At 48.7% G+C, this 17,200-nt stretch overlaps 1 protein-coding gene and 1 long non-coding RNA gene across 2 annotated transcripts; one reads left to right on the top strand and one right to left on the bottom strand.

Annotated features, from left to right (window-relative positions):
- Window positions 1-745: 745 nt before the first annotated feature.
- Window positions 746-15,901, bottom strand: UPRT (uracil phosphoribosyltransferase homolog). The gene is made up of 7 exons (XM_027464973.3): window positions 15,514-15,901; window positions 10,221-10,263; window positions 5,845-5,914; window positions 3,789-3,851; window positions 2,858-3,019; window positions 2,044-2,142; window positions 746-1,179 (listed from the first exon to the last, which is right to left on the bottom strand). The coding sequence occupies exons 1-7, from the start codon at window positions 15,834-15,836 to the stop codon at window positions 1,073-1,075; spliced, it is 867 nt and encodes a 288-aa protein (XP_027320774.3). The 5' UTR covers window positions 15,837-15,901; the 3' UTR covers window positions 746-1,072.
- Window positions 8,788-12,034, top strand: LOC119717841 (uncharacterized). Its single transcript, XR_005268173.2, has 2 exons — window positions 8,788-8,998; window positions 10,178-12,034. It is a non-coding gene; the product is annotated as an uncharacterized lncRNA (long non-coding RNA).
- Window positions 15,902-17,200: the final 1,299 nt, after the last annotated feature.

Consider the following 17,200-nt stretch of genomic DNA (forward strand, 5'->3'; position numbering starts at 1 on the left):
GGCCTTACATTCCAGCCCTTTGACAAAGAGGTAACAAGCCTGTGATGACATTGTGTAATCCTGCACTTTTTAGAATATTTAAAAAGTAATAACGGACTACATTGTCTATGTTAATTTTCCAAAAGTTAGAGTAAGGTAAGATACGAGCGAGTTTGCATATCGTGCACTTACCGGCACACGTGAAAGAAAGCGAGTATTTGGTCGTAGATTTACGCCTGGTCTGATTCAGACAATCCCTGCACCGGCTGTTTTGGAAGGGTGCAAATTAATGAGGACCGTGTTTGTCTTTTGACTTTAAGCCCTGTTGCTTTGTGAACAGAGCTAGAATTTGAGCCCAGCTTTTTGCCATTTCCTTTTCTTTACAATGGTCGGTGATACTGATTCATCCACGGAAGTTTTAAGAGGCAAAACTCAACCACGTTGTGAGCAGAATTTGTGTGGACAGCACTTCTCCCATTCTCAATTCCCAGCCCATCAGGGCACATACACTACAACAGGAAGATTCTTTCTTCAATACCATGGATCAAGATAACTGCAGATGTTCTACCATTTGAAAACAATCTATTTAGAGCAAAATTCAGAGTTATATCTTTAGTTCTTGGCCACCATCCCAAGACTGAAAATTGTGCCAGGAATGCAGTGTGGCTGCTACCGAGTGCACCTGTTGTACTGGAATTAATAAGAGTGGCTGTGCTGCCTAACCTGGAGCGATGTCAACGTCAGCACTAGAAATGAAGGACACACCTTCATGATTTAGTTGTTTTATTTTGCTTTTGCAAGCAGCCACAAAACAGGCTATGGAAGAATAAATAAATTAAAGCAGAGAGTGCAGCAGTTTATACGAGTACAACATGAAGATGCTCGACTTTGCAATGATTCAGAGTGCTTTGTTACTGCGCTTGGTTCAGTGTTCAAGCAGTAACCAACCAGAAGCAATCTAGGTCAAGTATTTCCCCCTTTGGCCAAAAAAGATTTTTTATGCCCTCAACCAACTCTGCTACAAATAATAATAAAATGTAGAAAAAACCTCGTTTGTACTATCATACAGTCACATCGCCTTGTTCCAAGTGCGTCAGTCCGTTCCAAAATACTTCTGTCCAAAGTGTGTTGGCGCAACAGGATGAACTTCTGTAGTTAAAATTGTGATCTCTGGGAATTCCTGGATGATCGATTTGGCACCTTTGGGGAGAGAGAAGAGAAATCAAAGAAATCAATGCCGCACTGCAGCCGTATTTCAGCGCCTCGTGTTACATCAAGGTAAGCAGAATTCTGCAGCTGAGTCTGCCTCTGTTCTTATGCCTCATTTCTGGCTTATCTGCTTGCATGTGAGGAAAAAATTCCAGAATTCCACATTGTTCTTCTGGGTTTTCTTACTGGGATTTTTCATTTCTTCACCATACATTTAACTTCCCAAACTAAACTATTCACTAATCCAATTATTATTTTGGTTACAGACTGCCAGGAATAACTCTCTGCACCATGGTCGATTTTTTGATAGTGATTTCGGCCATGGCCAATTTCAAAATAAAAACACAAGATCCATTTTCCTACTTAGAGAAACAGATATTCCTTTTTAGGGTCATCTTTTAAATTAAAAGATCTTTAATGTGCAGACAGTCCAGTTCTGTAGCTCATTTTACATCATGCTTTCTGTACAACTGGTGTTAGTTGGTGGCTGACCAACTCAGCATGGGCTGCTGTGCTCTGGAGCAACAGGAAGACTTAGGGTCGTTGCAGCATTTTCTTTACCTATTCCTGCTGACAAGAATGCTTCACCAGTTGCAGTTTTGCCGTGAGGGGTAACAGGCCCTTTTTGTTCTGCTAGCCTTCTCCCCTGCCCATGCCACATGTGCCAGTGTTCGCTCTCAGTTTCAAAATTCATAGAGGAAAATAAATCCTTTCTGAGCAGAGTGCTGCTGGTGTCCTTATTCGCAAGGGAAGCGCTCTTGGCAGCTGCCTGGAGTGCGGGACTGCCGGAAGCCTTCCCCGCTGGGTGGCAGAGGCACGAGCACCTCTGCCTCCCTGCACAGCCCCGCCACTTACCGTGCGGTGTGGAGAATAGGCTTAGCAGGATAATGACACTTGGTTGCACGCCGTGTTCTATAAGAACTTTGACAGCCTCGATTACAGTATTACCAGTACCTATAAGGGGAAAAAGTGAGATTTTTGTTTTCCTGCTGAAGAACTCATTCCTAAGCCAGCCGGGGCTATACCTGCACCAATCCTGGTGTGGGGCTGAGCGACAATACTGTCCTGTTCCACTGGTCGACTGTCACCTCTGCAAGCATTAATTATTGAAAATTTTTGTCTCCTGATGAAGGAATTTAATCTTTACACCCAAATAGCCGACTGCCAGGTTTTAAACACTGAAGTCAGTGGATTTTATTAAAGCCCTAAGGCAAGAAAACTCATCTAAAATAATAAGTTAGCAATTAAGAGCTCCATGTGCAGAACCAGAATTACATCTTAGACTGGAAAATTTCCTTCATCCTGACAAAGTCCTTACCACATTGATATATTTTGTGGTTTTAATTGCATTTAACTTTAAAATAATTTACTTTAGAATTATTCCTCAAAAAGTCTTTTAATAGTGAAAATACTATTTGAAGTCTTTTTTTTTTTTTTTTAAATTTGCCATCAGACTTGAACGCAGCTGCCTTTCTCACAAGTGCAGCCAAACCCAAGTGATCTGCTCTGTGTTCACACTGATGTGGGCTGACTGATGTATGTTCTGGAGCAGCCTGATCAAGTCCCTGCTACGTCACCTAAATCAAGCCAAAATCTAACAAAAACCCCGGAAATTCAGAAGCTTTAATTTAAATACAGAACAGTCACCGGAAATAATAGAGACACTTACTTAGTATTGGGTACATAAGAAGAACTTTTCTCCTGTAAATGTCTGGGGGAAACTTAGCATAGTATACTTTTGCTCTTTGAGTCTCCTCATCACTCTGTATCAGGATTTTTCCTATGCGGATCGATCTACAGCAATCCCGTAAACCTTGTTCCATTGCTTCGCCTCAAAATGAGCAGAAGAAAAAAATATTAAGTGATAACAAAGGGCACAACAACAAGACGTTACAATCAAATGGACTGTCCAAATACTGTGTTGACGAATAGTTCTTGAACAGAGCTTTTTTTTTTCTTGCTTTCAAGTTTTAAAAAGACCTTAAGCTATTTTCCTTATCTCTGTTTAGACAGAAAAACAAGCCTACTCTGTGTCATTTGGCTCCCAGGTATTTGTGTTCCCATGTTCTAGTGCTAAGCACGTTTTCAAAGGAGAGAAGTAGAAATATCAAAACAAGTAATGTCATAATTCATATGTGGTTTGAAAAACAACTCTGAGCTCTGCATAGCCACACCATGGTAAAAAACATAGTACAGGAACCTGCAGAGCCACTGGATTTTGTATCATAAAAAGCTTTACATAGTTTTGGACAAAAGAGTGCTGCCTCTAGCACCACCGAGCATGGTTTATTTGGAGAGATACCTTTGAGGAGGAAAAACTAGTGGCAAACAAGGAAGGAAAGTTGGCCTGGCCTCTCAGAGCTGTTGGTTATTAAAGAAGAGGTCAGATGAAGTCTGCTGCTGCTATTTGTCTGCTGAAATGTTGAAGAAACTTATTACTTGCTATTCTTCTTTAGGTATCCTTGATTACAGAATGTCAGCTACAGTCTGGGGGGAAACCTTTGCTGTAGGGCAGTTTGTTGCACGTTTTCAGAGGGAAGCTGGTTACTGGTTTCAAAAGCATTGAATTCACACCCATTCAACAACCAAAAGCTGCCTACCGCTTCTCATTATGCTGACTCCGCAGTTTCCCTTTTCAAATTTCACTCCTTCATACTTGTATCCTAAAAAAGGAAAGAAACCAAGGCTCAGCAGCAGTGATTGCTTCCCTCTGCCCCATCCTGTCTTAAGTGACCCTGGTGTGAAGAGAAACGAGATTCCCCCGCACAGGGACTGGTGCTGAGCTCCATGTGTCTCAGCAGGTGGCGTGGCCCCACCTGCACGCCACATCCTGCACTCCCCAAACAAGCCATGGGAACGGGACCAGAACCATGAAGGAATTTACTCCTAACGGTTACTTCAGGAGAGCAGCACAGGCATGATCCTGCCTGTAGGTTTTATAACTCAAACATTCGGGTGATTATTTTAGATGAAGGATGTTATCCAAAATAAAGGTAAATGGTACGTGCCCTAAGTAACCATGTAAATGCACTCCAGAGCTGCAGGTGAAGAGGCAGAGCCAGAGCATGACGCTACTCTAATTGCGCTCCTGATCGCTGAAGGACAGAAGTGGGTGAGGGTATGTGTTTGGAAGAGATCGCCAGCACTGCGAGCTCAAGTTCATGGATTTGAAGGCAGCCAAGCAAGGTAAGCCCACTTGTAGCTCTTCAGATCCAACCTGAACTTGCCCAGTACCACTGCAGAGAGGAACATGTGGCAGTGGTTTTTTGGGTTTTGCATATTCTGCCTGGCTGAAAAAGGTCCAAAGGCTCCTTTTAAAGGAGAGACGACATTGCATTGCATTGCTGGCCTCGAGGGATGTTCTGCTTCTGAAGGAGTACAAATTGTCTGTGCTGACAGCAGCTTCCAGATGCTCAGAGGGAAAGAGTTCAGTATAAATAAGCAACGATTCATAGGTACGTGTCTGTGTTCTCAGGGCACGCTTCCTGTTGGATGGGCGCACCTGAGGCCATTTTAGCTCCCTCCTTGGGCAGGGGTAAGGGTGAAAGGGCTGATGCTCTGATGGCAGGGCTGGCAGTGACAGCAGCCTGTGCACCACAGCAACGTGTGCCCAGAGGGGCAGGCCCAAGGCACTCATTCCCCACAGGCAGACGAGTGGCTCACTGAGAAACACCTGCAGAGCTTCGGGAGGGGACCTCCCGAAGCTGGGGACCTGCCAGACAAACTGGGTAACGCAGACAGCCGACAGCCATCAAACTGCCCGACTAACCTGGGACTGACGTGAAGCCAGGCCTCACGAAGCAGCTGCTGTTTTAGTTAAAAGCGAGCCAAGGTAAGTGACTGTGGCGCCTGAGCGCCTTCCTAAACTCCAGCTAGCTTCAGCACCAAGTGTTTTCGGGCCATCTTTTCTGTGACTATAAGTAGGGTGAAGACATACAGATGATTTATGGTGAAGGGCAGAGGGGTAGAGTGAATGAGAGGATGTACAGAGCTGCTCTCAGGCTGCAGAAAATGCCAGCAAAATCCCCAAGGGGAGGAGGACTCAGCTGGTGCCTGTCCTGCAGGGGTACTGCAGGTGCCCTGGGTGTGCTTGAGGCTCCCCAGACGTGGCTGATGCACTGAGCAGCAACTACGCTACCTCTGAGTAACCCATGCGACCTTACGTATCTTTTAAGGTTAATAGGAGCAAACCCAAAGTACTGCAGTGGGTTTCCTCTAACGTCAACACAGCCACTTTTTATTTCCTGCTTACCATCACTCACGGTTGCAACAGAGGCAGATTTATGCTGGCATGACAAAACTCCTTGTGCTGAGCACTTTTTTCTGTAACGGGCACATGAAATGTCATCAGTTTTAATTCGATGGTGTGATAGGGGCAAGTAAGGTGATCTCGCACGTACACTGCTAATGTTTTTATCACAGTTTTGCAAGACCAATTTAAAACCATAGTAAGGTAACAGCTCTATGACTGTTCTGCTCAGTCCTGTCATCACACATCTTCTAGCTTTTTTTTTTAAATACCTTGAGGGGACCTTAACTTTATACTCTAACCTGAATGTTAAGCTGTTCCAGCCTCTTGTAACAAACAGTTCCACATTGTTATATTAATTCAGCTTCCACTCCCAGTCCAACCTGGCCGAGTGGTTTCCCACGTACCTGTTGGAGTGGTCACCGTGCATTCTGTGTACGGCAGTTGGTTCAGTCCCTCTTCAACCACAAGTCTGATCTGTAGAACCAGAGAAAGGGGTTTGTTATTGAGCCAGGTAAGATACTAAATGTTAGGAGTTTCTGCAAGTACTAGGTGAACACCTAACACCCAAGAATATCCTCTTTTACTAGTAGTTAGGGATAGACTTTAAAGGCCTTTTATAGGGCAATGTGTATGTTTTGTCCACATGACAAATGAAGGCATTAAAAAACAGAACGGGTTACATCTATAAATGCCTTCGTAAAACTGGCTTAAGTTCTGTCTGGCAGATAAAGCCATCAGAGACAAATGTTTCTCATAAGTAAGTGAACCACCCATGTTAACTTCATGTTGCTGACAGAAAATATCAGTGAGAAAAGAGAAAAACTCCCCTTCTTTCAGTTCCCCATCAGCTAGGCCCTAAGGCCTGTTTTAACATCCATATTTCTAAGAAGAAGCTGCAGCAGGGCTGCCCAAACAGCTGCAGGAGCTGCAGCGCTGTAAGCACACTACCGAGTGCCCAAGGACGTGTCAGGGGATTTACAACTCTCTTTATCACCCCCTTCCTCTGGCACCTGGCAGCTCTGATTGCTCCACACGCTCTGCTCAGCCCCTGCGTGTTCACAGGGTGCAGACAGTCCAGCCGCAGTGGGGACATCCTGGAGGTGTGGCTGGCATGTCACACGTCCCTCCGGAGGGCAGGAAACCTGTGCTGTACCCCAGGCGAAGGTACGAAATGCGTTCATCTCAGCCCAGCATGACTGCCCAGGACAGATGCTCTGGGTGTTGCAGATAGACAGAATTCTCTCTGCTGGTGAGCCAAAGAGTCAAAGGCCAGGACTGCTCAAGGAAAGTTACCGCCAAGCCAAGATGAAACCTATTAAGCAAAAGTCACTGTAACGGCAGAAATGAGGTGACTGCTCCTGGGACTGAGCTCGCTTCAGACACTCCAGAAGCAGGGCAGGCTGGAAAGTTTTTCTGTTCCTCCATCCTGCCCCAGTTCCTAGCACGCACAGACTGCGTTAGGAGTTAGTGAACTAAACGTCCCTCTTTGATGAGGTTTTGGGAGGAGGGAGTGAGCTAACAATGTTAAGTTCTAGCAGGCCTAGTTAAACTGTCACGGCTCGCAGACTTCTGCTGAAGCTTTAGGTTATGCATTTAATGCTGATACGCAAAATTACATAGTCCATGTGCTCATTTATTACAGTTACATGCTTAAGGTTGCCCCTGCAGTAAGCAAGGGAAATGCTGTTTGCTTTGCACCTTCAGTAGCACGAGGTGTGTTAGAACTGCTGGGAAAAGCCACAGCTAATATGAGTCTGAGCAGCTGTAGCTAACTACCACGGAAGTGCTTTGAGGATGTTAAGATGTTGGTAACCCTACCCTTTCTCAGCCAGTTAAGCACATGGATCAAGTCTCCTTGCCACTCTCAGATACCACTGAAGAAATCAGGCTGGACCAGTCCTTCAGGGTCCATGAACAGAGCAATCAGGATAGAGACACCTGGAGAAAGCAGCTGCCAGCACTCCCGTTTACAGGAGGTGTAATCACTAACTCGGGAAAACAGAGTTTTTTTTAAAAAAACTCACACCAACGAACTAGAATGTAAATAAATTAAAAATGAATTTTTAAAGAATCACTTGGACTAGATGATCTTTGAAAGTCCCTTCCAACTTTTCTAGTCTAAATTCCAGAGTGACCGACATTATCTTCACCCTACTTGTCGGCTGAGGCCGCAGGGCAGTGCTGTGGAGATGACAAACCCCTGCCTGAGCCCAGGCTGCAAGGCAACTGTGCTGAGTCCTTGCCCAGACTCGAGGCACGCGCTGCCTGACGTCTCTCTGGGACATGTCCCCTCTTCCCGTCACTCACCTGGGCTCTGGGCCCCCAACAAGCTGCTGTGGCACCCACCCGGCTGTGTGCAGCTTGACTGAACCCAGTTTATCCAGTACTGCCTCAAGTGGGATGCCCTAAAATACTTCTCAGGCTGTCTCAGTACGAATGCTGGGGCTTGGTGAGCTCCTCACTAATTCCACAGAGGAGCTGCAGGGTGCCATCCCTGGAAGTCTCCTTTCACATGCAGGGCAGCACATGCACGAGGGCTCACCCTCAACCTTTTGCAGAGTTCTCTGCTGGGGGCTCTCAGCTTGCTCTCCCTAGCCCCTTCTGCTCCAGCTGTTCAGATATCTACCACGAGTTGTAACGATCGATCCTTTCTTGTGCTAGAGGCTTACTTGCCACGCCTGCCTCCTCTCCTTCCCAGACACAAGATGGTTTGTCACCTTATTCATGATTTCAGCCCCCCATCTTGCAGCTGCAGGACCACACCATCAGCAGTCGCTTTCAGGAACTTTCTGCTAACCTTTACCATCCCTTAACTCCTTTCTTCCACAAATATCTTTGAACATTTATTTTATCATCTCTTTCTGTGAGAAACAAGCTGTCAGATGGAAAAACTGTACCACTATCAATTCATCAAACCCCTCCTTGAACCCTCTTCCTATTGTGACCTTACGAGATATTTGCCCCTAGTAACTGCCAAACTAGTAGCAAGCTTCACTCCAGTCTCATTTTCTCTCTGCAACGAGGTTTTGCTACTCTACAACACTTGAGTTTCTTGTTTTCTGCATTTGTTTGCTTTCAGACTGCATCTTGTCATTAATCAGCTGTCTGCTAGTCAGATGAAAAACACACAGCAAGTCTTAACAATGTTTGTACATCTACTGGAGCCCACGTCCCACGTGCAACTGTGATACCACACAGAAAATGGGGCAGTCACACACTTTCTCATAATATTCCTCTCACAAAATGAAAAGCAGACCAGCAGACCACCTCCAAACAGAGTGAGAAGGTAGGTGGGGGAGGCCGTCACACTAATTAATGGTGATAAAGTGCAGCTGGGACCCGTAAGGGTTCTCCTGTCTGTGACAGAATAGCCATTATTTATCTCACTTTTAAAGTACAGAACAGGAACCTTTATTGCTTCGCTTTAGTTTGAGGAAGTTGATCGGAAGGAATGGTCCTGAGAAGATGGGAAGCTGCTACAAGGTAGAACAAGAATATTAACCAGAGAGGAGTGCTGGTGGGGAAGGGGCCTGACTCTGGACTGGAGACCTGCACCCTGTAAGTATGCGGGGTTGCTGACATTGGCTCTCTGAATCTCATCTACACATTTAAGCACGTGAAAAGCTGAAACCACCAAAAATAAAAAAATAAAAAAAAGGAAGACTGACCCACAGCTGAGCTGGTTTAGCACAGGCTGTGGATGCTTCCTGTGCTGTTCCCACTTGTCCAGCGCTGTGAAGGACGTTACGTCTGCTGAGAACTGCTGGCACAGAAAGAAGGGGGGACTGTGGCTTTCTGCCTGTCCCTGACAAAGGCAAAGAGGGACACTGCAGTCAGAAACTTGACCCAATAGTTACAGGGATGAGTTTTGTTGGCTCAGGCTTTCACTGATCCTGGAGAATGGAAGAAGCAGAAACATTCTCAGGAAGGGAAAAGCAGCGGGGAAAGTGGAACAAGCTGCAGAGATAAAAAGCACTGCAGTCACACATCAGGTCGGGGTCATATGTAAGCCCTGAGCAAGCCTGCATCAGGCATGGGTTAACACTGGGCTCATCACAGGAAACCTGGCTGGTTTAGCAAATAGTGCCGCTGACTGAGTGCTCTCTGGACTGATCTTTGTTAGAGGGAGAAGGAAAGGCTTTCCTCAGTAAGGAATCTGGAGTCGCAAATAGGAAACACCCTCTTGAATACAAGGGCGTATCCAGTACATGTGTGGTAGCAAGTGTTGTGGGCTTCTGTAAGCATTTAATTTATGTGAGATAACTGCTGCATTCCCACCAGCCTTTGTCCCGACTTACCAGGATGTGTGAAAGTTTCTAATTGCTTTGTCCCTGCTAGCAGCTACCCCATGGTTAAAGGCCCATTCCCTGGGTGGAAGCACCCAGAGCTGCTCATCTACCACGCAGTAAGTGTCGGGAGGTGCTCTGCACGCAATCAGTGGTTGACATCTAGACTGTAAGAAATTGTTGACAAGATGGAAAGTACTGTTTCAAACTAACACTAAATTATCTACAGCCTCTGTGCATCTGTTTTTAAATCGTGTTCTCATGTTGCTACTTCTCACTGTACTGAAGTATTTGACAGTAACTTAGTTTCTGGAACCCTTTGAGATGAAAACACTGTAACAAAGAACAGAATCCCGGTACAGAAAGTTGCTGTCAAACAGCAATTTCCTTTGTTTAGAAAAGTTGCCCTCACGCTAACATTATTGTAGCTCATAAGACCATTTTATAACAGAATTACACAGCACGACACCAAGAAGAAGAAATTCTTCACCTACCAGGCGATCGGCAGAAAATACGAAGTCTCCTCTACTGGCTGTCCTGAAAAAGGTAACAATTTCTATTTTAAATTGGGGAATAATTAAGAACATTGCTTAAATATAATGTTATTCAAAGGACAATATTTTCCAGAGGTGGTTTGGAGAAAGGTCTCCTGCCACGTTCCAACTTTATCCCCCAGAGATCCTACCGCGTGTTTCGTACCAGCTGAGGAAGCCTGAGCTGCAGTGAGCTCGCGCGGGGCTCTGCCTCGTACCACTGGCCACGTCGCTGCACTGCTCACTTCCAGAACACCTCAGCAGCTCTGAGCTGTGCCAGCCTGGTGGGTTCTCTGCAGCTGTAAGCAGGAGAGCTTTGCTTTGCCTGTTCTCAAACCAGTCGGAGCCCAGGACAGTGATGAAGCAGATCCCAGGCGCTGAGGCTGACCCAGTGCACCTGACAAGCAGGGTCTCCTATCTCATCAGGAATTCACTCACAGCGTGGTAAGCCTGGTGAGCCTCAGCCTAAAAATGAGCAGGGACAAGCAAGCAGTGCTACGCAAACCCCTCTCTCCTGGCTTAGTGGCTTAGGTGGAACTTTTTACTACCACGACTGCTGGCCCATCCAGCAGGCAGGAAGGGCAGGCTCGCCTCTCCCTGCTCCTTGCTGTGCAAACACGCCACGGGGACGGCTGCTGTCAGAAAGCCAGGTTGGAACAGCTGGCTTCCCGGGTCAAGACCAACTCTCACCACACAGCACCAGGACAAGCTTCCAACTAAGGAGACAACATTTCCAGTACGTTAGCCTTAAAAATCCTCAGACAAGGAATCACCATCGCAGGCAGGTCGCTTTTAGTGACACTTTCTGGTAATCACACTAGGCCTACCCCTCTCTCATCTCCAAGCTATGATACTCTGGATGTCTCTTGAAATGCCACGGATAGTTTTGCACTTAATCTCCAGGGTTCTGCAACATCTTCCGTTTACAAGAGTGGCAGTCAGGATGTTTGTCTGCCGACTCCCCGTACTGCTAGTACAACCTTGCCACATTAAGAAAATGAGGTTTTAAAAGACTGGCAGCCTAATCTGATTTCTTTCCTTGTGCTAACACCATGGTATTTGTTATTCAAAATGCTGTTTGTTTTTTGCTCTTTCTAGCAATGACAGGATACTCTTAGTGCTCTGCTACTTTGATGTTCATCAGAAAACCAGAACTGAAGAAAGCCCAAGAAACAAGCTTGCAATCACACAACCTGATTTTGCTGAGATTTTTAAAGGGATTCATACTCCCAACTGTGGTGTGTGCAAATATAAAAAAATAACAGCAAGTAGCAAAGTGTGTAGGTGGTGTATTCTTAGGTTTTTCCAGACTAGAGCGTGGCATGTCAGAAAGCTTACCCATATTTCATGAGAGGGGGGTAAGACAAACCTGACCGTGTCACAACTCTGGTTTTGATTGCAAAGCAATAAAAGTTCAGAGTGAATACTGTGGGCTATTAATACAGATTAGGAGGTTTTAAATGAACTACTCTGTCCTCGCACAGGGAGGCTGATGTTTTTACACACTGTTCACAGAAAACCCTTGGTCAGTTCTGTCTGGTTTTTAAGGGGATGGAGAACAATAGTGGTGGCATGCATAAAAATTAGAGACAAATAATAATAATATTGAAAATGACAGGCCTCGTGCACACCTTCAGCTGGAAAGCTGTGACCAGGTTTTAAGCCCCACATCACGAGAAAATTAATTTCTAAGGGGCCAGAAAAAAGGTTCATGTGAAAACACTGAAACTGCTCACCTTACGGATCAGGAGGATACAAAGCAATGATCTACAGCAGCCTACAAACTTCTTAATAAAGTAACCGGGACTGGTTCCAACCACTGCCAGGGCTGGAGGCAGGTCCTGGTCTGACACACTTCGGTAATTTCTGTTTCTCCCGCTCACCTTGCACGAGAGATTGTCCAGAGACAGCAGGGTGCTGCGCAGGCAAGGCTAGAAAAAAGCTGCTTCCGCAAACAGAATTCATAGAAGACCTTTATAAGAAGTGTAGGCACTGGAACCTGGTGCCGTTAATGGGCAGTGATGCAGCTGGGAACAGCAGCACCCTCTCTCTGAGGGAGCACCAGAGCTCTGTGTGTAAGGACTCGGGATGGGGGTGCCATGTGAAAGGGGTCCTGACCTGCCTGCAGCAAAGCCACCTCTGCTCATCAGGGCTGAGCGGCAGTCGAATCACTGCACTCTGTAGGGCAGCCAGGGCTGCGTCCTGCTGCTCCGCTGCCTGCGCTGCTCTGCTGCTCGCTCCATTCCCTGGGGAGTAAGAAGCCGCAGCAGAACACAGCATGATGATCTCCCATAAAAGACGCACCAACCCTTAAATACCTACATTTAAATCTGTTGTTAAACCGGGAGCTCCAACGGCACTACCCATCTGAGCTAATGAACTTCCTCCTGCAGAAACCAGCGCTCTGGGCTGCGGATTGCCACGCTACTCATCTCAGCTTCCAGATCGCTGCTTCCAACCTGCGCGGGCCAGACACCACTGCGAGGTCACACCCTCCTCAGAAGAGGCTCTGACTGTTTGCTCCGGGCACTCTGTACTTAAACTCATCAGTTTAAGAGAGGACTCCAGAATTCACGCCCGACAGTGTTAGCAGGCACCCGCCTGCCCGTTTGGCACAGCCGAGGCTCCAGAACTGAGCCAGCCGGGGGAAAACGCGCACAAGCTGAGGCCATCTCTCTGCCTCCCTAATTCTGGCTCCCAGACCTCATTAACTGCAGTCACAGCTACAAAAAATGCAGTTAATTATACAAACTGTAATTTCAGCCTATGAAATGCTCACCACTGACTCAGTTAGCCATCTCCGAACCTGCCACAGGATGTGGGCCCAGCAACATGAAGGTGGTTTTTGTCTTGTTTTTTACTGGACAGTTACTCCAATTGAAAGGCTGTGTTGCGTACCTCTAAATCCTGAATTCCTTTCCACATTTCTGTGTGGCTCATTCTGTGGGCAACACAGAGTCCCTAAGGTCTTCTGCACCCAGCCTGTGCATCCTTAGGCTGATGTAAAAGTGCCTGATGCGAGCTGGCACCGCACCAAGAATTTCTATTCCTTCCTCCCTGCACAGGAATCACCCCAAACTGACTGTTTTCTCCTTCTTTTGGTGTTTCTCCCAGCAGCTTGCTTCATAATTTCTGCCCTTCCCGTGATTGCTGTACCTGGAACATCTGTGATCATGAGCACTGGGGGCATTCCCAATGCCCCCCCCTTGAGCCTGCCCAGCTGTGGGGCTGCCCGTACTTTTCTAATCCAGAAACAGAGCTACACTGGTGGTATCTAACTGCCCTGCAGTGACATAGCTTTTCCCTCTTCTCCATTGTATACGAACGCAGCCTTTTGTCAGTTTAAATCAGATTTTTTTGACCAGTAACTCCTCTTAGCCATAGCGCCTTATTCATAACTATTAAACATCTGATGAGGAGCTTCTTGTAGCACTTGGTTGGAATGGCACAGTTGGACAGAGGCCTCGTAAGGCAGATTACACCTGCTCAAGGAAAGGTTACTGCAACAGTTTCTAACTCCTGCATACGAAATACATCTGTGCAGCTGAGCACACATTTTACCATCTTTCTGGACGATGGGCACTGAAGTAGTCCCATCTGAGGCCTTTTCTTCACCGAAATGCTGCTGCCTTTCTGAGCCACATTCAGAATAAAGTGCGGTGTGCTGGCACTGCAGCTGCTAGGAGCGACTCATTATTTCCAAGGCTTGCTCTACGCCTTGCCTTACTGGAGTCTTGTGCAATGGCCTGATGCAACTCTAAAAAAAAAAAATCTCCTCCAAGTTAAAATATCAGCTGCTGATTTCTGGTTAAATTCAATACACCCAGAAACTTGTTCAATATATCTGCAAGAGTTAAAAATTTACTTGCAACAATAATAAAAATACCTAAGTGGGTACAGTGACTACATTGCTAGTATTCACCTAGATATAAAAGCTAAATGTTGTTTCCTTTTCACTAACCTTAAACCCTTCTGTAGGCCATGCAACAAGCAGAATTTGGATTGCCTCGCTGTCTCTCTGCTTGGCCCAGGTAAAACTGCCCTTTCTGCTGTGCAGGAAGGCTGCCAGAAGACATTCTTACCTGCCGAGATCTTTTGTGTGGTCTTGCCACAACTGCCCTCCTTGCAGCAAGCCAGCACTAGCTCCGTGTGCTCCTGCTTGCAATGAGATCAGCTTTTTCCACACTTTGAAGAGTCAAAAATTCCTAATTTAAGGTAACAAGGCACATCTAAGCCAGTACAATTAACGTAGGTATTGTCTTTGATGGTTACTTCTACACAAAAATACATTAGTGGTATTACAGTTGCAAAGTTAAGTACTCAAGAGCTGGGAAATACCAAAACGCAGCCTATGCAGGTAGAACAGAGACGAAATAAGGGGAAGAACCAAGTTGGTTACTGCAGGTGTTAGGAAGCCCGTGTGTGGCAGGACAATAAGGGTTTATTGGGATCCTGGAACACTCCACCGACAAACTGCTCCCCACCTCTGTACCTGCTGGGGCTCCTGGCATCACAGGAGGCAAACTGTGCTTTTAAGGGATGCCCTCCACATGCGTCTGTGTTACGTCGCACGCTAAATTTATCAGGCTGTGGTATCACCTTCCACGTGCAGAACAATCGGACGCCGACAGGACGGGCGGGAGGAGAGCTCCTGACGCGTGGCGTGAGACCTGCGGTTTCCCTGTGCCTTAAGCACCTCGTGTCAGAGGTGCTCAGCGGCAGGGCCCAATCTTAAAGGCTTTTTGCCCCTAAGAGCCGCAGAAGCGGGACGACAGCTCCGTGTCCCGCCAGGTGTGGTGGCAGCACGGGCTTTTGGTGACAGCAAGCGACAAGCGCGGAAAGCAGCGCCTGCAGGAAGGGCAGCGTCCCACGGAGCTAAGGGCCCCTCAGCCAAACCCTCCTCAGCGCCACACCGCTCCCGGATCCAACCTGGGCGCTCTCCACGGCTGGATGCGGATGGTTTTTGAGGTCCCTTCCACCCCGAAACACTCTCTGACTGCACGGTCTGTCAGGGGCTGCCGGTGAGGGGGGCTCCCCTCACGTCCCGCTCCCCCCTCCCCGAGGCCGCGTCCCTCAGCCCCCCACCACCTCCCTCAGCCCCCTCACACCCCCCTCAGCCCCCAGGTGCCTCCCTCAGCCCCTCGGAGCCCCCCTTAGCGCCCCCCAGCGCCTCAGCGCGGCCGGAGCCCGCCGCCCGCCCCTCCCTCCCTCGCTCCCTGCCCGCCGGTCTCTGGGCAGGCCTCGCGGCGCTCACTTGTCCCTGATGATGGTCTGCAACTCCCGGATCTGGTCGTTCATCGGCAGCAGCTTCAGCTGCGCCCCGATCTCCGCCGCGGGGCTGCGCGCTTCCACCAGCACCCCCCCGTCGTTATTGCTGCCGCTGCTGCTGTCCGGGCTGGGGCTGCTCTCGCCGCCCTCATCGGGCTCGGCGAAGCGGATCAACCGCGAGCAGCCGCCGCCGCCCCCCCCTGTTCCCGCCGCCGCCGCCGCCGCCGCCAACACCACCGGCGGCTGCTGCTCGTCCTGCGGGCCGGGCGCGGGGCCGAGGCGCTGGTTGCGGCACGGCATCGCCTCCATGCGCCGGGCCCCGGCCCCACAGGCAGCCACGCGTGCTCAGCGCCGGCCCCCGGCTTGCGCCGCCGAAGGGCGGGCCGTGGGGGAGCGCCGCCGCCCTAATGGCCGCCCGCGCTGCCGCTCAAGCGGCGGGGAGCGGCGCGGGGGGGCGCTGCTGGCGGCGCGGCCTCGGCTGAGGCGAGCGGGGAGTCCCCTTGTCCCCCCCCCCATGGCTCCCTCACGGGGCTTTCGGTGCTTTCAGCTCACGGTCTCGGCCCTCCAGCCCCGTGTGGGGCCCCGGGAGGCCCCGCGCCGCTGCCCGGCCCTCGGGTGGGGTGGCTGTGAGGTGATGGCTGCCCCAGGAGTGGGGCTGGGGCTGCTCTGCCCCTCCGCAGCCCTGCCATTGCCTCGGGGGAGTCCTCTCTGGCCTGTCCCTGTGGCCTGTTCCGAGTGTCTAAGGGCTTTTTGGTGATTTTAACCCCAAATACGCTGGAGTAAACTCTGGTTTAGCCTCCACGTCCTTACCCAGGTGAAGCTCCATGCTGAAGATCATGAAATACCACACAAAGTAGTGCGCTTTCATAGAACTGCAGAATCACAGAATCATTAGGGTTAGAAAAGCCCTCCAAGATCATCTGGTCCAACCATCCCCTACCACCAGTGTCACCCACTAACCCACGTCCCCAGGCACCACGTCCAACCTTTCCTTGAACACCCCCAGGGACGGTGACGCCACCACCTCCCTGGGCAACCCATCCCTACATCTAACCACACTTTCTGACAGAAATTTCTCCTCATTTCCAACCTGGCACAACTTGAAGCCATTCCCTCCAGTCCTATTGCTAGTTACCTGTGAGAAGAGGCCGACCCCCAGCTCCCCACACCTTCCTTTCAGGTACTTGTAGGGAGCAATAAGGTCTCCCCTGAGCCTCCTCCAGACCAAACAACCCCAGGTCCCTCAGCTGCTCCTCATAGGACTTGTGTCCCAGGCCCTTCACCAGCTTCGTGGCCCTGCTCTGGACATGCTGCAGGGCCTCGATATCCTTCTTGTAGTGAGGGGCCCAAAGCCAAACCCAGCACTCAAGGTGTGGCCTCACTAGAGCAGAGTACAGGGGGACGATCACCTCCCTGGTCCTGCTGGCTGCACTATTCCTGATATAAGCAGTTTCCGCACCTGCCCTATATGCTGCCCATGACCTCTTATAAGTGAGGAAAATTATGAGGAATTCTGAACTAAGCTGACACAGAAATGACAGTTTGCATCATTTCATCTAGAAACACTCAGCCTAGGCTTAGTAAGCTACTTTCCAGTAGGGCAAAAACCAGCTGTGCTCATGTTTCACGTGCAAAGTTTCAGGCAGGATATTTTCTAAACAATGAATTTGTGA

The sequence above is a fragment of the Anas platyrhynchos genome, chromosome 10, assembly GCF_047663525.1.
Source record: "Anas platyrhynchos isolate ZD024472 breed Pekin duck chromosome 10, IASCAAS_PekinDuck_T2T, whole genome shotgun sequence".
Taxonomy (NCBI): Eukaryota; Metazoa; Chordata; class Aves; order Anseriformes; family Anatidae; genus Anas; species Anas platyrhynchos.

What these genes read in the sequence shown, in the direction of transcription:
- UPRT (XM_027464973.3), bottom strand. Translation starts at nt 15,836, where the DNA reads ATGGAGGCGATGCCGTGCCGCAACCAGCGCCTCGGCCCCGCGCCCGGC. An exon ending in CAGACCATCATCAGGGACAA is followed by an intron (nt 10,264 to 15,513) that starts GTGAGCGCCGCG and finishes TACCTTTTTCAG; the next exon opens with GACAGCCAGTAGAGGAGACT. An exon ending in CCTATTCTCCACACCGCACG is followed by an intron (nt 1,180 to 2,043) that starts GTAAGTGGCGGG and finishes CTCTCCCCAAAG; the next exon opens with GTGCCAAATCGATCATCCAG.